The sequence below is a fragment of the Haliaeetus leucocephalus genome, unplaced genomic scaffold (assembly GCF_000737465.1).
Source record: "Haliaeetus leucocephalus isolate CR32 unplaced genomic scaffold, Haliaeetus_leucocephalus-4.0 Scaffold180, whole genome shotgun sequence".
NCBI classification, from domain to species: Eukaryota; Metazoa; Chordata; class Aves; order Accipitriformes; family Accipitridae; genus Haliaeetus; species Haliaeetus leucocephalus.
The window spans coordinates 611,140-632,347 of record NW_010972616.1 but is presented as its reverse complement, the minus strand read 5'-3'; the positions used below and the strand labels follow the sequence as shown (position 1 = coordinate 632,347).

Below are 21,208 nucleotides of genomic sequence, written 5' to 3'. Positions count from 1 at the left end.
GGCGGGTGGGCGGGCGTGCGGTGGCGGGCCGGCGGGCGGGTGGTCCCGCTGGAGCCCTGGGGGCTCCTGCTGCCTACAGAGTCCGTCTCCTACTGGGGCTGGAGAATGCCCTTTGGTCGCTGCCTAATTCTTCCTTTTCCAGTCCCTGGTACGCCTAAAATTAAAGAAAAATGAGCAGTTTGGTGGTGTAGGTATAACATCGGGAGGTTTAGAGAGGGCTCATGACAAGGTGTTGGGTAAATAGTGTGCAGCAGGCCGCCGCCTCGTCTGCGTCAAGCCTTGCGGCAGCTGAGTACAGAACTTTGCATGGTGGATTGCCTGCGACCAGGTACCCCTTTGCACAGGTGTCAGCCGCTTGACGGCGTGCAAGGCAGTGATGGATCAAGCAAAAAAACACCTTAGTGTTTGGAGGCAAAATGGGGCTTCATCCAGGTAGGTTTGGCTCCAAGAAGGCAAAGCTTTCAAGAACAATTTGACTTGAGTTGCAGGATGAAGTCAGCAATGTACTTTTTGGAGAAGAAGAGATGTCTGTTTAAGAAAGCAGCTCCAGAAAGGAAGGAGAGGGAAGAGGACTAATGTAATTATTGCTTCCTTCCACTAAGCCGTGGTTCACCCTTGAATTCTCTCACACCATCCCAATACCTCTCAGCTGCTGGCGAGAACTTGGGAAAACATAGCCCCAGCAACGGAGCCAGACTGCCCTATACTACACGTCTGGGAAGGGGAGCAATGCTGCTGACATCCTGTTGATGTAAAGAATTGCAATGACAGATAGGTCCACGAGAGTGAGATAATGCATTGGGCTTTCTGGTAGTTTGCCTTTTCACGAAGGACACGTGTCCAGGAGCGAACCCTAGAAATGCCCTATGTATTTTCTGTTCTGCAGCAGGTTGTGTGTGCACGAATAAGGAGCTGGTGCTTCTGCCTTCCCCCTTTTTTTACTTTAAAGTGGTCTCTTAGTTTTTTTGTCCCAATTTCCATCTTCATCTGAGCTGTCTTTCCCTTTCAAGCTGTTTCTTTGACTGCTAACATCCAGTGGAAGAAAGAAGTAGGTGTCTGGCTTCACTCAGTGCAGTCTGTATCATGTGGCGGTGCTGCACATAGAGAGCTAGTAATTCCACAGTGCATGGTGTACATGGCTAACCTGTTGTTTTTTCTTGTAATTTGCTGCCAAATTCGTCTGGGTGATGGATGGCCTGTGCCATTGGGGAACTCTGAGGGTGTGGGGGGGAAACTGTCTGCTTTTCTTTGTGTGTGATGTCACTGTGCAAGAATCAAAAACAAAGGGAGGAAAAGGTTGGGGTAAATAAGTTTCTTGAAGACAGCAAGTGTGTTTTGGAGCCAGCTATGTGGGGGGATGGGTATCCTTCTGACTGTACTGAGCTGATTAGCAGCATTGCAGAAGTTTGCAAGATGCTAGGAGCTGCAGGTATGTCCGCAGGAATAACTCAGGGTCCAGACAGGTTAACAGACGCAGCAAAAAGTTTGCCCCAAAGCCCACTGTATTGCGGCAGCTGTGTACAAATCGGTGAACTGTACACTGAAAGGGGAAAAAAAAGAGGCTGCATTGAGGGTAGTCGTGTTTAGTCTCTCTTCTTTCTAGCAGCTGGCATAGTGTTATATTTTGGATTCAGTCTGAGAATAACTTTGATAACACACTGATGTTTTCAGTTGTTGCTAAGTAGCGTTTATACCAAGTCAAGGATTTTTCAGCTTCTTATGCCCAGCCAGCAAGAAGGCAGGAGGGGACACAGCCAGGACAGCTGGGCCCAACTAGCCAAAGGGATATTCTGTACCATGGGACGTCGTGCCTAGTATATAAAATTGGGGAGTTGGTCTGGGGGGCAGATCACTGCTTGGGAGCTAACTGGGCATCGGTAAGCAAGTGGTGAGCAATAGCATTGTGCATCACTTGTTTTGTACATTCCAAATCTTTTGTTATTGTTACTACTATCATTATTATTTTCTTCCTTTCTGTCTTAATAAACTGTTCTTATCTCAACCCATGAGTTTTACTTCTTTTCCCAATTCCTTCCCCCATCCCACTGGGTGGGGGGGAAGTGAGTGAGCGGCTGCATGGTGCTTAGTTGCTGGCTGGGGTTAAACCATGACAGTTGCTTAAAGTTTTTATGCTGTTACTAGTTTAATAATGTTAAACAAAGCAAGTTGATGCTTTGCAAAAAAAGCTCAACTTTGGCAGAAACTGAGGGCCATAATTTGTTGAGTTGAGGCTTCACTGGATGACACAACATCTTTATAGGTGTCTTAGGCAGCCCAAGAGTATTTAAGTTTTGTTTATTTGCTGTCCTTGTGATACTGTTGTTTTTTTTTTCTCTAGATAAGCAACGTCTTGTTTTTTGTTTTACCACCTATATGTATGTGCTTGTTCCGTCAATACGCAACCTGCTTCAACAGTGGAATATATTTAATATGGACTCTGCTAGTTGTGGTTGGTAAGTTGGTTAGTCTGTGTTTGCCTGCTCATGCATGAACTGAGAGAGGAAATCAGTTTTTTGTGCTTGCACTTGATTGTTTTGCAAAACAAAGCAATCCTGACGTCTAAGGAGGAGTTTGCTTGTAGTTGCTTGAAGCTGAAGCAGCTGTAGTTTCTGAAAGGAAGATACCTCTTGCAATCTGAGCTTGGTGGGAGCTTTGGCCTTAGTTCTGTTCCTTAGTTCTGTTCCCTTCCTGTCCTTCCTTTGCATAACTTCTTTGTTTATATCTGGGCTTACTCTACAGCAGCACTGACCCTCCTTCCTCTGCTCTTGCTTAAATGAGAGCTGAAAGTGCCCAGCACAACTGAAGAGGATAGCAGGTTTTGCATTGTAGTGAGAAGGCCCAAAGGCTTAGCTATTTTGTAGATATGAGATTCTTAAGCTTTTTTATTCCTGGAGGCACTGGGAACTTTTAAAGGGATAATCAGAGCCCTGTGGGGCAGGGTGACACTTTCTACTTGTAAACCTGTATCACGGACTAGTCATCAGATGCTGCTTTTTATCTTTGCCTTACCCATTCTTGTGCTATTGAGAAAATTCAAAAGCAGCATTTGGCTTTTATTTCTTAATTGGTTTTGCATTTAACTTTACCACCTGATATTTTTTCACATGCATCTACTTTTCTAGTAGGAGCTGGCATCTTTAGGTGCTGCTTTTGTAATGTGTTTGCTTTGTAATTAATGAGGTGCTGATGATTTGGATTGCCTTCTTAGGAAAGTTGGTGTTTGTTTTCCAGTTTTCTTTTTTCCTAACCTTTTCTAGACCAAATGGTATCCACCATTTGCTATGAAGTTCTGAACATGAGCGATGTGTTCTGGACTGTGCAGTACTGCAGCTATTCATATTGCCTTCTGATTGACTCTTCCAGGAATTGGATCTGTTTACTTTCATGCCACCCTCAGTTTCCTGGGCCAGATGCTGGATGAGCTGGCTATTCTCTGGGTTCTGATGTGTGCTCTGGCCATGTGGTTCCCTAGGAGATACCTGCCCAGAGTTTTTCGGAATGACAGGTAATCATATAGTCATATACATACACTTTCCTGTTTCTTGAAACTTCTTATGCTAACACCTAAACCTGCACATAAAGGCACTGAGTTATGATCCAACGTTACCACTGTTGCCACTGTCTTTTCTCACTCCATTCTCTTCCTGTTGCTTGTATCTCAGCCCATTTTGTTCAGAATTTCTGAGTCTGCAGTTGCTGATGGTGGGGTTTATGCCCTGTAACTTCAGATCTTGGGTTGAGGTGACTTGCCTCTGGAAGTGCCTGTTCTTGTTGATTCTAGGGAGACATTTACATGAGTAGTTTATATAAGTTGTGGCTAAAGTAAGAGAAAACCTCTTTCCTTCTTTTGTATATCCTAAAGTGTACATACAAGTGGACCTATGGAAGTCAGCTGAATTTTCATCTGAATATTTAAGGCAGTGGTTAAGGATGGTGTTTAGGTAGTCAAAGGCTAAGTGTTTGTTCAGAAGCCTATTGTTGTTGTAATAGGATTTTTTTTCTTTTTCTTGCAGGATTAAAAAAAAAAGAGCATTGTAGCCAGTTTAAAGAATCTCGTTGTGGTTTGTCCCCCACTAAAGAAATTGTGCTATAATCTTTGTACATACTGCTCTTTTATGCAGTAAAGAAGTTGAGGTAATGGAGAGGTTTGAATTGCAGCACCAATGTTCTTCTCAGAAAATTACTAAGGTTGCTGCCTCTTGCCTTCTTAAACTGTTACTGTCTGGGGTTTTTTTGTGGGTTTTTTTCCTTGACATGTGCCTGATTAGAAGTTGGGAATGGAGTGGAGAGAAGCTTGGTGCCTCGATTGACCGTTCCTCAAAATAGCTTGCACTGAGAAAAGTGTATCTTGAATTACTGTGTACAGTCTATGCAGTCTAATGGCTTTGTCATGTTGGTGTGAATTTAGTACTTCTACAAACTGCAACCCAGTGCTATTACAGCACACTATCAGCTTAACAAGCAAACAAGTTTTACTGGGGTGTTTTGGTCAATGGCATGACTTTTAGACATTTAGTTCAAGGGAAGAAAAGTTCAGAGTCTGAAGAATTTCTGTGACTGCATGTAAATTATTCCTCAGAAGCCTAAGGGGATCGTTCTATATCATCTATCACTACCTTCTAATAGGGTGCTGGATGGGTTCATAGTATGGGCCAAGAGGTTAAACTGTCCTTTTTAAAAGGAATAGTAACACTTTCTGGGTGAAATCCTGTTTCTATTGAATTTAGTGTTAAAACTGTAAATAATAAATCTCCCCAGTTATAACTGATTCATAAAAATACTGAGATGAGGTGAAGGATGTCCCCTATCATAAATTGCTCAGAACATGTCTTCCTGAGAATATGTCAAGGCAGTTACTTCTTAAGGTCATGATTGCTTTCTTAAGTGTACAGAGAGACATACTGGGCAACAAACCCTAACCCAGAACAGATTTGGTTTATATTTTTGGGTTTTTTGCTTTGCCTAGATAATCCTCTAACTTTATATCTATCCTGTGCTCACTGCTGTGGTCTTCACTTTCTTTATCCTCATCAGAGTCTGGGTTTTCAGTGCTGCAAATGTTATTATCTACCATGACCACTTTGTGGAGTCTTTAGTCATTAAGGCATTCACATCAGGTCAAAACTTCCTACTTCAGTAACTTGTTGCCTTCCAGCAGAAAGAGAAACGTTAAAGCAAAAGGCAGATGGAATGAGCTAGGTGATGGTGATGACACTTGTGGCCAGGGAATGGTGCTGCACAAGGATACTGAGACCCTACTTCAGACATAGAATTAAGGACAGAAGAGCCATCCTTGGACAGCAATTAACCTTATAAAGCTGTGGGCCAGTAGTTGAAGGACAACATGACAATTTTCTGTCTGCCATAGTGCTGCCACAGACTGGAAAAATGGGTTGTTTGAAGCCCAAACTTGAAATTTAAACAATAGTTAACATATATTTAATTTAAAAGTTGTCAGGCTGCCTATATAGGCCCAAATTGTAATTTTATTTATGCTAAGAATATACCAAACTGTGATCTTCAAAAAGCATGGGAATCCCTCACCTACTGTTGAATTTGGTTAAAATAAATGTTCTTACTTACCTTGTAGTTTTCAGTATCTTTAAGGCTTAAAAGAGAGAAAGGAAAATAAACCAGACTGTAACATAGCTCTAGAATTTGGGGCATTGACAGTAACAAAGTATCCTAAAAATCCATGTTAAAAGCATGAAGAATGATGATACAACACTGCTTTGAGGAAGTAGAGTGCTGTCTGCAGAGATGGACTTGTTCCTGACTTCCTGTGGGAGGAGGAAGATCCAAGTATGGCCTTTGGATTTTGAAACCAGTGATGAGTGTGTGTGTGCATGTGGATGTATACATGCGCATGGCTGCTTCAGGAGACCACAGTCCAGCAAAGATTTGTGTACAGGATTAACTCTGCATGCACATGCAAATCTGGGCAAGATCCACATCCATTTTATGTATATTGTCATTGCACCTCTTGAATAATCACCTAGAGAAACCTAAATTTTGTTACAATATTAAAAGTAAGATTTCTGGTTTTAGTAATTTAAAGTTTGCAATTAAAAGCAGTTTTTCTTCCCCCCAAAACCCTATTCAGGAGCCGATTTAAAGCTGCCGTAGGTGTCCTGTCTGGAGTTACTACCTGCCTCGCCTTCATTAAGCCTGCCATCAACAACATCTCGCTAATGACTCTGGGTGTTCCCTGCACAGCTTTGCTCATTGCTGAGTTGAAGAGGTGAGTACATTTCTCCTGAATGCAGCATTGCCTTCTGAGATCCTTAGGCCACCGTGTGACGATACACTAGATCTGGCTTCGGTGCTTGTGGTAGCAGAAATGCTTCTCTCACATGCAAGTGCAGATCTGGTATAAACTTGCTCTGCCAGTTCAGACGTTTTTGGCAAGCGTTTTTTTTCTTCTCCTAGGCCGTTATACTAGGTCAGATATTATCTGTCCCCTTGTGATGTATCTCTTGCTGCAGTGTTATCTAACTCAAATTTATTTGTTTATTGTGGGATCAGGGCAAGGGTTTCACTCTACTGACAGCATTTCTGCTGTATAGTCTGCATAAGGGTGAGGTGATCGCATGATCACAGTCTGGGTACTAGAGGGAATGTAGGGCAAGGCCCAAGCATGTGTGGAAGATGTTCCAGCTCTCAAAGTTGTACTGTGAGTCTTATACCACTTTGTCTTCTGACATGGATAATATGATGGAGTCAGACTGACAAAGATAAGGTTAATCACTAGGTTGTAGAGGATACCTATCAGGGTCTTAGAAACTATAAAAGCAGAATGTAAATAGAAGAACCTGAGACTGATCTTGACGTTTTAAAGAGTCCTACCATGACAGCGATACCAGCAGCTGTCCGGAGACTTTGTTTTTTGCATCTCTTCATGCACTGCAAAAAGGACCAGATGAATACCAGCATACGAACTTGTCCTTTCTCCCTCTTCTCCAGTGTCTGAGAAGGATTTTACAGCTTATGTTGGCTCTCACATATTGCATATGTAAATGTCCATGAAAAGAAACTAGAATAGGACCAGATGTCTGTGTTCTGACTGCTCCTGTTAGAACAGAGATTCTCCTGTTGCTATGTTACCCTATTCTGCCACTGCTTCTCCATACAGTGGAAGCCTCTGCTAGCATGTTTTGTAAAGGTGTTCATGAGTCTTTCCTCATTAGACATGCTAAGCAGCATTTGTTTCTGTGGTCAAAGAAACTCAAGAAATATCACATTAGTTAGTTGTAGATGAGAAGGTCAGTAGTTGAAGAATGTTGGTGGAGGTGTCTCATTTTGATGAAAGCACCAAGGAGCTACTGACAGGGCAAATGGAGAACTGGTTGTGGCACTGAATAATTTATATGAACTCTCTACATATCAGTTTTCCAGGCTTGAGCTCCTGAGAAGCTTAAAAGGATGAACAGATAGTGTCTCCTAACTTTGAATATTATTGCATCAAATCTGGGAATTGGTATGCCTATAGATACTTGCTTTTTAAAACTCCTTCTGAAAGGTCGTATCTTACTAGGATGTGTGGAGTTTGCCTTTTGTTTTCTGAGAATTACTGACAGAGATAAACCTTCTTCTGAATTGATGATTAAAAAGAGACCTAAAGTGACATACGGCCCTCTTAATTGTGCATTGGGATGATGTAATACCTATGATATTTTTTGATGGCTTCCTAAGTGTAAAAGGCAAACAATTAAAGACTTCATTTTAAGCTATGCTGATCCCTAGGGGATTTAAATTAGGTATATTCTTGTAAACCCGGAGGAGAGGAGTCATCTCATCCCTTTTTGCAGGAGAAAAAAATAATCTAAGCATTATTTAAAATGTCTGTGATTCTCTCATTCTTTACTGCCACAGTAGGGGGCTACACGTCCAAGTCCTGGCAGTCTGCAGCAGAAATTTTTCTGTGAAACAGGTATTTGGGGATGGAAGGAAGGAGAAAAGCCTCCTAAGTAGTTTCTTCTGTTCTGTGCTGAGGCTTGTGATGTGTTAGGCCAAACTCCCTGTTGTTATTCCTCTTCTAGGCTGGTGTCAATCTTGTACAGAATTCTGGTGAATCAGAACCACTCTGTTCTCAAAAGAATTTTCTGCCTCGTTTGTGCTTGATGACGAGATATTATTGTCTGCATTTAAGTGTTCTTAATTTAAGAATTTAATTTTAAATTATTTAAGAAATTTAGTTTTAAATTAATCTTAATTTAAGTGTTCAATTTATTATGTTCTTAAATGTCCTACTGCTGGTAGGGCAGAGGATGCCAGAAAGTATTGTGGGTGGGAGGTGATCAAAAGAGCAAAAGGTAGTAAAGTGCATACTTTTTGGAAGACAAAGAAATTGTAAAACTTTATTCTAATTTCTGCAAATGTGTTTCATTAAAAAAAGAAAAGAAAAAAGAAAAAAGAAGAAGCTCTACCAGGGGATGGTATCGGGGAGAAAGTGGAGGTGGATGCTTTGGTTTGCTGGTCTAAGCCAAATAACCATTGAGATTATAACATAATCAAATTAGTATGATTTAGTGAGTCATCATCAGGCATGTAACTATCTCCATGTGCAGATAGATGCTAGAATATTGTTGCTCAGCTGACATCTGAGCCCTAAGCAGTGAAGGTTTACCCTAGCTTCAGGTCTGTCCATTCATATTTGATTCTCTTAACTAGAAATCTGGCTGTGGGGGAGTCCTGCTTCATTGCCGCAGGTTGCTCACAGTTCCCTTATTCCCGTGACTAAAAGGTTAAGCTAGTTCAAAGTTTAAAGTATTCCTTAGAGTATGAAGGGAGATACCTGTGCCTAAATGAATCAGGCAGGTAACTGAAATCAGCAGCTTGCACTGGTTTGAGGAAAAGCTAGTACGTTTTGTTGGGGGATGCTGTGACGTTGGAAGATAAAGCTGCTGAAGTGTGTACCAGCCCAGTCCCTTGGATAGCAAATGGCTGGGGAACACAAGTGTTTGCAGAAATTTTGGTATTTAAATAACTGCTGTTTGTGTTAAACTGAGAACACCGTGCATTGTATAGGCAAAAGGTGCAAGTGGAAATGCAGGCTTGGTGGGGTCCAATTTCTTTCAGACTAGATTAGGGTAGGAGCATGTCACAGATCTGTGCACAGCAGCATGAATGGCTTTTGTAGAGATCCTCAGCTGACAGGTCTGTTTCAGCGGTAGTTTGAATGATCAGTGTCCGTGTCTGTTGAGAAATAAAAGTGCGTTGGGTCCATGTCTCTTGCCAGTGTCCAGGTGGTATCTGCATTACATCTCCTCATTGTGGTAAAAGCAGTGGTGGGTAGGAAGCTTTGCAGTCCCCTGTCTCCTCTGCAAGCCAATCCTCAGCCCATCCAAAGCACAGTCACAGCAGGAACTGAAGACTCTATGATGGGTGATCACAGAAAACCTCTGTGTGTTGCACAGATCAGCAGGCTGTGCTCTCCTCACTGTGCTTGACTCTTTCTGCCTTGGAGTAGTCTTTTGCGGTACACCCTGCATCATATAGTCTTAAATTTATAAAAATAAATTGTAGTACGTGATGGTGGTACCTAGCAAACCTGTCATTACAATCTGTACCATTTCTGTGCCTGATCTTGCATTGACACAGTTTCTTCAAGTAAGCTTTCAGTTTTCCTTTGCAGCCTTGAAGTCTTTGAACATGCAGGTTGTTTGTCCTCTCCTCTTGGTATTCAAACTAGTCAGATATTGACACGCATGGTTACTGACTGAAGGAGCTGGATGTTTGAGGCCAAGCCTCTTATCTTATAAATGGGCTGCAGTTGCATGTGTTTGTTTATGCCCTCTGGACAAGTCCAGGAAAGCCCTGTGTTCTCAACACACACACCCTTTCTTCTGTCAGAATGCACAAGTACCCACTGGAGCAGTCTAGTATTATCTGTCAAATGTATGAAATTGATTCATGCGTGTGTCCACTTAGGTACATGGTTTAGCATCCAGCTCTTACAAACAGTTGTGTGTCTCACTGAAGACTGTAAATCTGCCTGGGCATTAATGGGAGAGAATTAAGCCTGGTATGCTTAATACAGTGGTGGGTTTTGACCAATGACTGTTTTCCTTCTTCTTTTATGAAGGGGTCCATGCTGTCTAGCCATTTGGTAGAAGCATGAGTCCTCGAAAATGAGGAGGATTTATCAGTAAAGTTTTACGGATAAAACTGTGCCAAATCTTGGATGTTTTTCTTACTGGGGTGTCTCATGAAAGAGTGTAAGGAAGAATTTGTGTAGCTGCACTCTAGAACTTGATAGGCAGCTCAAAAATCTCCTTAGCTTTTCTTTTCTTCGTGTTCCTTGTAGCCTTTTTAAACGTCAAAGACACTATTTCAGAGAAACTAAGCCTTTTTTACAGTTTGCAGCACAGTCAACCCTGAAGCCATCTTGGGCAAGCCCTGTCTCCTCTGACTGTGTCTTGGTAGTTTGCCAAATGGATTGGAAAATTCCAGCCTAAGAAAAAAGCCATTTTGGTTTATATGCTAGGTGGAGTATTAATTTTTGTAGCAGTCATGTAGGTGTTTTTGTTATGAAGACAACTGTTGTGATACCTTTCTTGTGAAGGAGATTACAGTTTAGCTGGTAGTTGAAGCACTTTTTTGAATAATAAAGATAGATGTGATGATACTGAATGCAGCATTATTTATAGATGGCTTAAAAAAGAAATGCCAGATCCTAAAACCTACTTGTGCTAAGGACACTGGAGAAAATCCTCTGTCAACAAGATTAGGCAGTTGGTAGCTTTTCTGTCATTAATCCAGTAGCTATAAAGGTGCCTTCTGCTCAGCCTTAGGAGTTTCTTAATCCCAAATGCCTGTTAAAATATCAACTGAAATAGCATTTCAAGAGTGAAAAAAATACCCTACAGGGAAAACTGTACAAATTCTTTAGCTTGCAATACACCAGAGCCAGGTGTACTGCTGCTCCTGCAACATGTTCATAAAAGTGTTCCTAGACAGAGCACTCTTGTGTATGTTTTTAATTTTTCTGAATGCTTAGCTAGGCTCCCTTAGCAAAGCTCCGGTACCAGTGGCAGTTCTGCTTTTCCAGCACAGAAAGGCAGGAGTCATTCTCTGTCCCTGTCCTCCTCCAACTGAGTAGTTGGAGATGATTATCTCATATGTGCGGGAGGGTGTAGTGACAAATCTTAGCTTGGGGACAGAGCTGGCATTACTACTTCCCTGACAGTGAATGCAGGGTAGCCTGTGGCTTGTAGGCTGTGTGTGAGCATGGAGACAATTAGCAGTAAATGTTGGAAAAATTAGAACCCTGTAAATGTATCAGATGAGAACAACAGGTTTCAGGCTGATGAGTATTTTGTGTGGAAGACAGAAAGACCAAAGAGCTTTTTAGTCTGTGCTGCACTGTGTTAGTCAGTTGTCGAGGACAATGGTGTATAAAGGGACCATAAACCATACTGCGGTGCACACCGTAAATATGTGTTTGCCTAGTCTAGCTCCCTCATCCAGGGATACATATTTTAATTGCTTCTGAGTGTCACAAGGTGAAATGTCTCTTTAAAGGACCTGTTTGCCAGGCATTGCTCACCTTTCATGTGCAGTGAATGAGCCCAAGAATTGTGTGGAAGAAGACTGGTGATTCAGTGTCAAGTCTACAGGGGTGACTGGATTGGAGCAGAGAGAAAGGTTGGCTGGTGACCTGCTGGAGAGGGAGTCTTGGTTTTCTTTCTAGCAGCTGGTATAGTGTTATGTTTTGCGTTCAGTATGAGAATAATGTTGATAACACACTGATGTTTTCCATTGTTGCTAAGTAGCATTTATACTCTGTCAAGGATTTTTCAGCTTCTCACGCCCAGCCAGCAAGAGGGCAGGAGGGGACACAGCCAGGACAGCTGAACCAAACTGGCCAAAGGGGTATTCCATACCATGGGACATCATGCCCAGTATATAAACCTGGGGGAGTTGGCCTGGGGGGCAGATCACTGCTTGGGAACTAACTGGGCATCGGTAGGTGAATGGTGAGCAGTTGTACTGTGCATCACTTGTTTTGTACATTCCAATTATTTATTATTATAACTATTGTCACTTTATTATTGTTATTATAATCATTATTATTTTCTTCCTTTCTGTCCTATTAAACTTTTCTTATCTCAACCCATGCGTTTTATCTTTTTTTTGCTGATTCCATCCCCCATCCCACTGGGTGGAGGGGGAAGTGAGTGAGCGGCTGCATGGTGCTTAGTTGCTGGCTGGGATTAAACCATGACAGCCCTTTTGGTGCCTATCATGGGGCATGAAGGGTCGAGATAACAACAGATCTGACCAGAGCGTGTTAAATTTTATTTGTTACAAGCATTCATTATATTACTTTAGTAGTCGCTGGTCATGATGTTGATTTATTGGCTCTTAGAGTTGTGGTGCTCGTTCTTAGAGTTGTGTTATGTATCACTTTACTTGCTGTATATAGTTCCTGTGCTGCAGCTTATCATCTCCAGGAGGTGGATTAAGGTTTTTGCTTTGATGTGCTGTGTGACACTGGCTTATGGTATGACAAAATTATCGGTCATGAGACTAATCGGGTATTTGTACTCCGTATTGTCTTCACCTCTATACTTTGGGAGCCGTCTGTGGGAAACTATTAATAATTACACTCTTCACCTTTTCTCCTCGGAGAGCCCAGTCTATGGGCGAGACACCTTTCTTCACCTTCCCCTTCTCCTCCAGGCAATTACAATAGGATTTGAGAATTCTGGAGATTTTGAATATCCTTGGGATGTTGAAACCAGCATGGACCTACTGCTAGGAACTAGAATGTTCCTGAATGTGGTTCAGGTCTTGTTAGGGTTAAACAACTATTTAGAATATCACCCAGAGATCTGCCCCGAGGCTGGATAATAATGAGTGTCAGGGTGCATGGGATAATACGGGCAAGTACCAAGGACAGTGGGCACCTCCAGCATTTTGGAACTTTACCCCTGAATGAGTGCAGAATCTGGAAAAAAAATAGTAAAATATTTGAAAGAAGTATGCTGTCACCCTGGCAATTGCAGAGACATGCAAATCACTGCAATGTGCTGGGACCTGACCCATGCCTATGAAGCCCTGTTAAACACTATTTGGTACCCTCCAGGGGAAGAGAAGGTCTCTGGATCTGACAACAAAATGACAGGCACTTTAGCCGCTCCATCCACTGTGACAGGCACTGCAGTTACTCCATCTCCTGTGACAGGAGTTAAAAAACACAACAAAGTTTAAGACACAGAAGATGAGTGTGGATTAGAGGAGCCCCCCTTGAAGACCTTGGGACAAGGAAGAGATTGTGGGGTGCTTGGTATTGACTTGTTTTCCTTCTAGGATGTAGAAGGAGAAGACGGGGGCCTGTAACCCTGATGAAGACTGAGTACTCCTTGTTATACTGGCTAGACATTTGGTTTATTGGTTTACTCTTGTGCTGTAGCTCAAACAAGTCACTTTAAACAAATTACTCTGCCCTCTGATTAGTAGGTTTGGAAATGCTTTGGAAGGTCATACCAGTGACCTGAGAAGAGCTGTTCATTGAAGCAAGAATTGTCCAAGAGCACTGAATGGTTCTCAGATCCCTGGGAAATTCACCAAGAATTTACGACAACAAGAACAAAAAAAGGCAGGGGGAAGATCCCAAATCATAACTTCGTTCTTGCAGAAGGCAGGAGAGCTCAGCCATGCCTTCCTGTGGCCACATAGGGCTGGTCAGGTCCTGGTCTAGGTTTACTTTGTAGGTATTAGTAAGAGCAGGGCTCCATCTACTGGCAGTAAGAGGCCTAATCCCAAAATAGAAAGTGTAGGTAGTCAGCAAATGGTTGACTTTAATAGCGGGTTTGGACCTAAGTTTATATTGATGTCTCCTTTTTCCCGATTTTACTCTTTTGAGCAAAGCTGCACAGTTGTTAGGATAGTGCCAAGATATAGAAAAAAGCAAAGCATCATATAGGGAAATAAAATTGTGAGGTTTTGAGTAGACCTGCAACACAGCTAATGCTATGCAAGTATCCTGGCATCCGCTGTTGTATTCAGTGATAGTCAACTGCAGACTACACTGCATGTGACCACAGCAAATGTTTTATGCTGTCCTTCTCTCTGGTGTACCTCTGTATGAACAAGTTGGGTTTCTTGTGGAGGGAGACAACTGCAGCTTAGTAAATATGAGGAATTCTGTCTGAGATGTCGATGCCTGCACCATCTACTAAAACATGTTTCTTTGGGCCCTCTGGGTAGAGGCTCCTACCTTAGAAGTTCTGTCGAACTGTTACATTGTACAATACTAACTTATAAGGGGAAAAAATTTAACCAATTAAAAAAACTGTCATCCAGTTTCTTTCTTACTAATCTTTATATAGTGACAAATATGAACAAATCTGAGCACTTGCTGTGTGGCTGGTTGTTACTAGACAGCATGTGTAACTAATCAGTAGCTGTCCTAGATAGCCCTCCCTAGATATGGGAATGCTTTGATGTTTGCCCGCCACTTGCACATTGGTATTTAAAACAATACCCAAAACACAGCTACTGATTAAAAGGCTTGTTTTGTCACTTCACCACTGGCTTGCATCAGAGCCATATTTACTGTAAGTAAAGTCTCTGTTAAGGACATTTATGGTGGAGCCATTTTAAAGATATGTGCCTGGCACTATGAATCCTACCCTAAAATACGTACAGCCAAAAAGCATCAAGCTGCCATTACAAAGCAAACTTTGTTTTGTTTTATAACAACTTCCTTGTGTTTTTCTCCTCAGATGTGAAAACCTGCGTGTGTACAAACTGGGTCTCTTTTCAGGTCTTTGGTGGATGCTAGCACTTTTCTGCTGGATCAGTGACAAAGTGTTTTGTGAGATCTGGTCCTCATTTAACTTCCCCTATTTGCACTGTGTATGGTAAGTGTTGTGTATAAACTCCACAATTTGATTCAAATGTGATATGTCCTCACCACATTACCTTCCCGTTCTGCCTGGTGGCTATTTCTGATTAGTGCTTGATAGAACTACTGGTAAGATTATAAGCCCAGAGCAAGTTTTATGCTCTCCAAGGTGGCAGATTTAGGAGTCTCTTTGACCTGGTCAGATTTTTCAGACACTAAGTTCATTAACTCTAACTGAATTCCTTGCCCTACTGGTTACTAAAAATCCCCCAGCACTGCTTAACTGAAGCAGTGTCTGTTGAAGCTTAAACTTCCACTGTTAACAACTGAGGGTGAAGTGGGGGAGCAGTGAAGGGCTTTGATGCCTTTTTTCTTCTAACACCCAGCAAATTGTGCTCTCTTATTCAAGGTGCTATATCTCAGCATTTCAGAGAGGCCAAAAAGCTGCAGCCAGTTTAGACCAAAGATAAGCTTTGTAGTTTTCCTTATTCTCTGTATTGTCTGCCTACATGCAGAGGGCAGACAGCAACCCTATGGGGGACTCGGGCGAAGAAGGTGAAGGACAAACTGATTTTAATACACAGTGATGTATTTGATTGCTTTACTGAAGTCATGTTACTGATTTTTTTCTTTTTTTTGGGGGGGGGGGGGTTTGTCTATTATCAGGCACATTTTGATTTGCCTTGCGGCGTACCTGGGCTGTGTCTGCTTTGCTTACTTCGATGCTGCCTCTGAGATCCCTGAGCAGGGCCCTGTCATAAAGTTCTGGCCCAGTGAAAGATGGGCATTCATTGGGGTTCCCTACGTCACCCTCCTCTGCGCACACAAGAAATCACCTGTGAAGATCACATGAAGTTGGCCATGGAATGGGGATGGAGTTTCATCTTACATTCCAGCACAGACAGTATTTAAATAATGATAAATGAATAGGGTTGTATTTTATCTTCTTCCTAAGATATGCAGCACTTCAGGTGTCATAGAAAGAGGAGGTGAGTGTGTTCCTTCCTCTCTCTGGAGAGGAGAGAGGAAGCAGGAAGGTGGAGGCCCTTGAACGCTAAAGTAACCACTAGCTTCTTTGGTTGGCTCTGTTTTGCACTGTTTTCAATGTAGCATTTATCTTGCTAAAAGCTGTTTCCAAATACCAGGGTCAAGGAATGACGTTTCTGCTGTAGGTCACCTCTGGTGCTTGATTCACTTCTTTTCTAACTTCTGGCTTAAGGCCTTCTTTGCGAAAGAAGCCAGTCCAAGGTGCCTACATGCCATCTTGTGTCCTTCTCAGCTCTGATTTTGATGTGACTGCACATGGCCACAGGAGTGTGCTCGAAGCACGTGCTCCTCCCAGCCCGGCGTGTAACACAGGGAGCCTGGATGTGCATCACATCCGATCACAGAGCATGTGGTTGCTTCCCCAAGTCCAACAGGAGACCAGTGCAAAGTGTTTGCAGCTGGGTAACTGGATCAGTGTAGTTAGGGAGTGTAAATGCAGGAATAGCTGACAGAACATTCAGTCCCTAAAACTAAATAGGAGTTCAAGGGTTTTGAATTTTTCTGTATTTCCACTGACCTGTGGACATCTGTATGCTGCATATTTCCCTCTTACAGAAATGTCACGGAAATCCTTCTCTACCTCTACAGACATGTTTGGTCTTGAATTTGGCATTGAAGCTCACACAGAAGTGTGAACATTAACTTCAGTGAGAGCTCAGGTCAGCATGGATTGACAGTGTGATTAAACTACAAAAGCTCGCAGGTGCCTAGCTGTATGTCTAATTTGAGAGTTAACTTCTCACAAATGCATTGCAAAGTAACATGAACATTAGTCCAGTGCTCTTCTAGTTATACTTAAGAAAAAAGTAGATAACAGCTTAAAAACCAAGCTGAAGACTTAGATTTCAGTGAGCAATGAAATGTGACCTTACATTCATACAAAAGACCAGTAGATTCAAGTTTTCTGTTTATTTTCACCCTGTTTTGTAAAGAAAAGGGGTGTCTAGATCAATTTAGTTTTAAGGTTATACTTTGGGGTTGAGTTTCATGAATGGCTATGGTCCTTGCAAGCAATTTATGCTAGGTCTGTTTAAAAAACGATGCAAAGTGCAGGCATGTTTTTCAAATATTAGCAATTGTAGCTGCTAATAGCTGCAGTGTTGGAAAAAATAGGATCTGCTTACATTCTACCTAATATCAGAACTGTAAGTGGATTAAGGCTTTGGATGTACACTTTTGTTAATAAGTGGTATTTCCTTTTTGAATATTAGACCAAGAAATACCATTTCCTCTGTGCTTTGCTAAGAAGTCTCATGTTGTACTTGTTTTTTGTCAATCTGAAAATGTAGTCTATACAGTATCATCTTTAGGAACGTGGCTTTTAACAAGAACTTCAGGGTGAATTAACTTTCAAGCATTGTAAAACCTTTCAGATAACTTTTGTATTCAAATTTATGCCTAGAAAACAAGAGCTAAGGTGTATGCTGTTACACTTAAAGCAAAGTTATTGGTGGGAGATATGACTGTCTTTTTGAGAGCTTCAAAGCGATTGACTGACAGATCATAAAAGCAGCAAAATCTGGTGGAACTATGCAGATTTGTACCACTTGCTAGTAGATCTGTCTGAGAGAAATGTGTTTTTTGGACACACAGTCATATAATTCTTGTAAGAAACTTGTTTGTAAAAATTCATACAGTAATCTTTGTCACTCTTTGAAACACAGCTGTGTTTTCCTTCCTCTCTCCCTAATTATGAAATACTCAGTTTTAAACACATCTCAGGTATTAAAAGTCATATGATTAGATCCTTGTACAGATAGGCTTGCTGGCTGGAACTCAGCTAAGGTTGCTGATGCCTGACATGGCCCTACTTTGAGTAAGATTTTTCAATATTGTTTTCTAAATTATTATGTTATGGTAAATAAATTATTTTCAGTATTGCTTGGGAAATTAGTAACTGCAGACATAATGTACTATTCAAAATAACTGGAGCCTTCCTACTTAATATTTTGCTTGAAAGCAACCTCTGAATCAAACGGCTCTAATCAGCCTGCTGTCAACTGCTGTCTTCTGCTCTGCAGAGTCTGACTGCTCACAAAGAAGTAATTTTATAATTTAAAAAATGGCAGTAGTGCATTCAGCTATTGCAGAGGTGACTGAATGCAGGTACAGGCCAAGAATCATCTCCTGTATTTTTATTAACTAACCTCTAACCTTTGTACTCTTCATAGGAGATTCTGTGAACAAAAGTCACTCACTATCTGATATTCAAAGCTATGCTGTAGAGCTGGTTGGGGTATTCCACTGCAACAGCAGCCCACCACTTTTAGATGTAGCTACTGCACTTTACATTAAATTAATATTGACTTACATGTTCTGACGAAAGCTACATTTATTTCAAAAAAGAAAAAACATGCAGTTTTTACCCAATTCACAGCTTTACAACTTGCACTTTGGACTAAGGCTTCAGTTCACAATTAACATTAGTACCCAAAGAAGTATGTGAGTGGCGTACAGAGCGGTTTGTGCACTGCCCTGATCATGCAGATGAACAGACATGCACACAAGTAGCTGTATTATGTTGGAGTATAAAGTGATATATATGCACCCTTTAAAGCCCCAGAATGCTTTCTTCTCTTGCTGGCAGGAAGCAAGTGGGTTCCTAGCCCTTGGGTTCAGTTAGTATTTTAGCTTAATTAGTGGGATGCAGTAGTGTGTTGAGCATAATGTAGATTCTGTATATTGGCGTGTGGTATCCATCATTCGTTGAGTGTTAAACTTTAGGTTATTTAAGAAAGGACATTTAGCTCTCAGTGATGGCAAACACTTGCCCAATACACAGTCACTAAAAACTCAATAAATAGTATGTAAGAATGGTGTTGGGGTTTTTTTTCCATCTCCATTGAAGTCTGTATACTGAATGTTTGTGGAAGGCCTGTAGTACTTCACAACATTAAATTGCATTCAGAATAAATATTGTTTGCCTTTTCATACATCATGTTTGTGGAGAAGAATGCAGCTGCCAGTATAATGCCTTGAAGTATAGTAAGGATAACTTCTCCCTCACCCAGGTAACAGCAGTTCTGACTCTTAGAGGAGGAGGGAGGCTGCATTAGGTAGAAGACCATTAATTAATGAGATAGAGATTACTTTGCTGAGCAAACTGATTTTTTGCAAGTAAATACTTGGAAAACTGCAAGCTCATGAATCAACAGGGACAAGTAGCAAGAAATGGCTAAAAATGAGTGGCCTGTATTTCCACAGATCCAGAAAACTGGATCAGAGTGAGTATATCTAGGAGAACAAAATGTGAATCTTCATTATTTATTACCTAAGACCATGCTCCCAACTTAGGGAGGGGGATAATGGCTGTATAGTAGTCTTGCACCTGCCCTTCCCCTCCTACTTTCCTTTTACCACAGTTCCTCTCGCTCCATATAAAAGACCTTCGTTGAGACATTTGCAGATACCCATAAGCCAGTGTTACCGGGCTTGAAATAACTTACGTGGAAGCATAGCTGTAGTTCAAGAATGTTACTGACTCGGAGTTAATGGCTGTAGTTGGCAAGATGACAAAAACAGCTGGTGGATTGGCTCATATGTTTTCCTGTCACTTGGCCTGCTCTATCTGGAGATTATTGACAGGATTTCCCATGGAAGCAAGGGGACCATCATCATGACGAATTCAGAGCTCCTGGCTTGTTTTGTCCAAATCTGACAGAGGCAAGAGCCTTAGAGATAATTTCCTACAAGCTGTGCAAGACAGATGGTCAGGTAGAGAAGCCAGGCCTCTGAGACAAGCTGTATCAAGAACCATGTTAAAATAACAGAGAACTTACCCAGGAAGGATACCAAAGCAGTGCTGAAGTTTTGGATGGGTTCTTATGATTGCAGCTTATACCAGCTGCAGCGTCAGTAGCAAGTTACACATGGAAGAAGGTTCACATCCTTCTGTTCCAGAGACGGAGGAATTACTTCACTGTAACACACACAAACCTGCCTTTTCCTCCAATCTTATACGAGGTAGAAACTTCCACAGGAGGGGCAGTTAGAAATCTCATATCATCGTACACCTGGCTGTTAGTTAAACACAGTGCAGGCTGAGAAAGTCTGAAGTTTGATGGAGGTGACTTCTGTGGCCCCAAACTCAGGAACCATAAAAAACTGTTTGTAAACTCACAGCATATAATGAAAAGGTGAGTAGGAGTTTGTCAAGAGCAAGTTGTGTCTACCTAATTTAGTTTTCTACAGTAGAGTATTTGCTGTCCCTGTGGTTATGGAATAAACAGTATACTGTTAGATTTTGACAGTGATAAGATTTATAGTAGTGTCTGACAGGACATTATTATAAAAGTGCTAGAAAACCTGTGTTTAATAAAAGTTCTGTGGATTAGTGTGAAATTGTTTGGATAGCTGCTTCTGAGCTGTTGTAGACAGCCCATTATAAAACCATAGGAAGGTGTTGAGTGGAGTTCAACAGGGAGTCTCTCCTGGGTCACCTTCTGTTAAATTGCTCACTGGTAGCCACCTGGAAGGTATTGATAAACTGAAGTCTGGGAAGGTTCACAAATACCTTGAAAAACAAGGTCTAAAATCCAAAGGTAGCTTGCTGAATTGTAGATGGAGTAACAGCAAGGTGTTACACATTTATAGGCATCATTGACAACACTGAATGCAGAATAACTAGGAAAGGAGCAGTTCTTTGTACAAGAAACTGAACGGGTAGTGTGGATCAGGAGCCAAATATACTACAATAAGGTATCACCACATTAAAATGAAAAAGACAACATCATACTAAAAAAATATATCTGTAAGACAGGAAGAAATCCTTTCCTTCAGAGAAGGATAGCAATGAGGATTACCAGCATCTGGAAAAAAAATGACCTGTGAGGAGAAATAGGCTTAGTCAGCCATAAAAAGCAGTGTGAGGCAGGCATTAAGAGGATGTCAGTGTGTAGAAGGAAGTGTGTGAAGGTTCAGACAGGTCATTAGGGGAAGTGAGGCGCAGGAGGCACAGGAATAGACTGGAGGCTCAGAGCATTATCTCTTCATGGAGATAGATTTTTAAGGAGCAGTTGGAGAAGCTATAGGCATTTATATAGGCCATTGTCATAGCTGATCCTGTCTTGGGACAGGAACATGGAGTAGCTGGTGGCAGTCTGGTGACTTAGACACTGAATTTCTTTCCTGTCATTTCTATGCTTATGGACATGGGCTGGACACAAAATGGATTGTGGACAGAGCTGGAAATGAGAACTTGGCCTGATTGCCCTGGCAGGAAAAACCAGAGCGCATCTGTGCTCTCTGAAGAGCTGGGCTTTGTAAATTGTCAGTGTCCCAGCTTATTTCCCATAAGCAGGATTGTAG

The 21,208-nt window shown here is 41.6% G+C and overlaps 1 protein-coding gene across 3 annotated transcripts in view; it reads left to right on the top strand.

Annotated features, from left to right (window-relative positions):
• Positions 1–20,644, top strand: part of ACER2 (alkaline ceramidase 2) — a 21,922-nt gene extending 1,278 nt beyond the window's left edge. For all 3 annotated transcript variants that reach the window (XM_010564462.1, XM_010564461.1, XM_010564460.1), the window contains exons 2-6: positions 2,339–2,453; positions 3,364–3,505; positions 6,104–6,241; positions 14,733–14,870; positions 15,521–20,644. In XM_010564462.1, the coding sequence (XP_010562764.1) occupies positions 2,378–2,453; positions 3,364–3,505; positions 6,104–6,241; positions 14,733–14,870; positions 15,521–15,707 (681 nt within the window). In that variant the 5' untranslated portion in view covers positions 2,339–2,377 and the 3' untranslated portion in view covers positions 15,708–20,644. The remainder of the gene's footprint in view (positions 1–2,338; positions 2,454–3,363; positions 3,506–6,103; positions 6,242–14,732; positions 14,871–15,520) is intronic.
• The last annotated feature ends 564 nt before the right edge of the window (positions 20,645–21,208 follow it).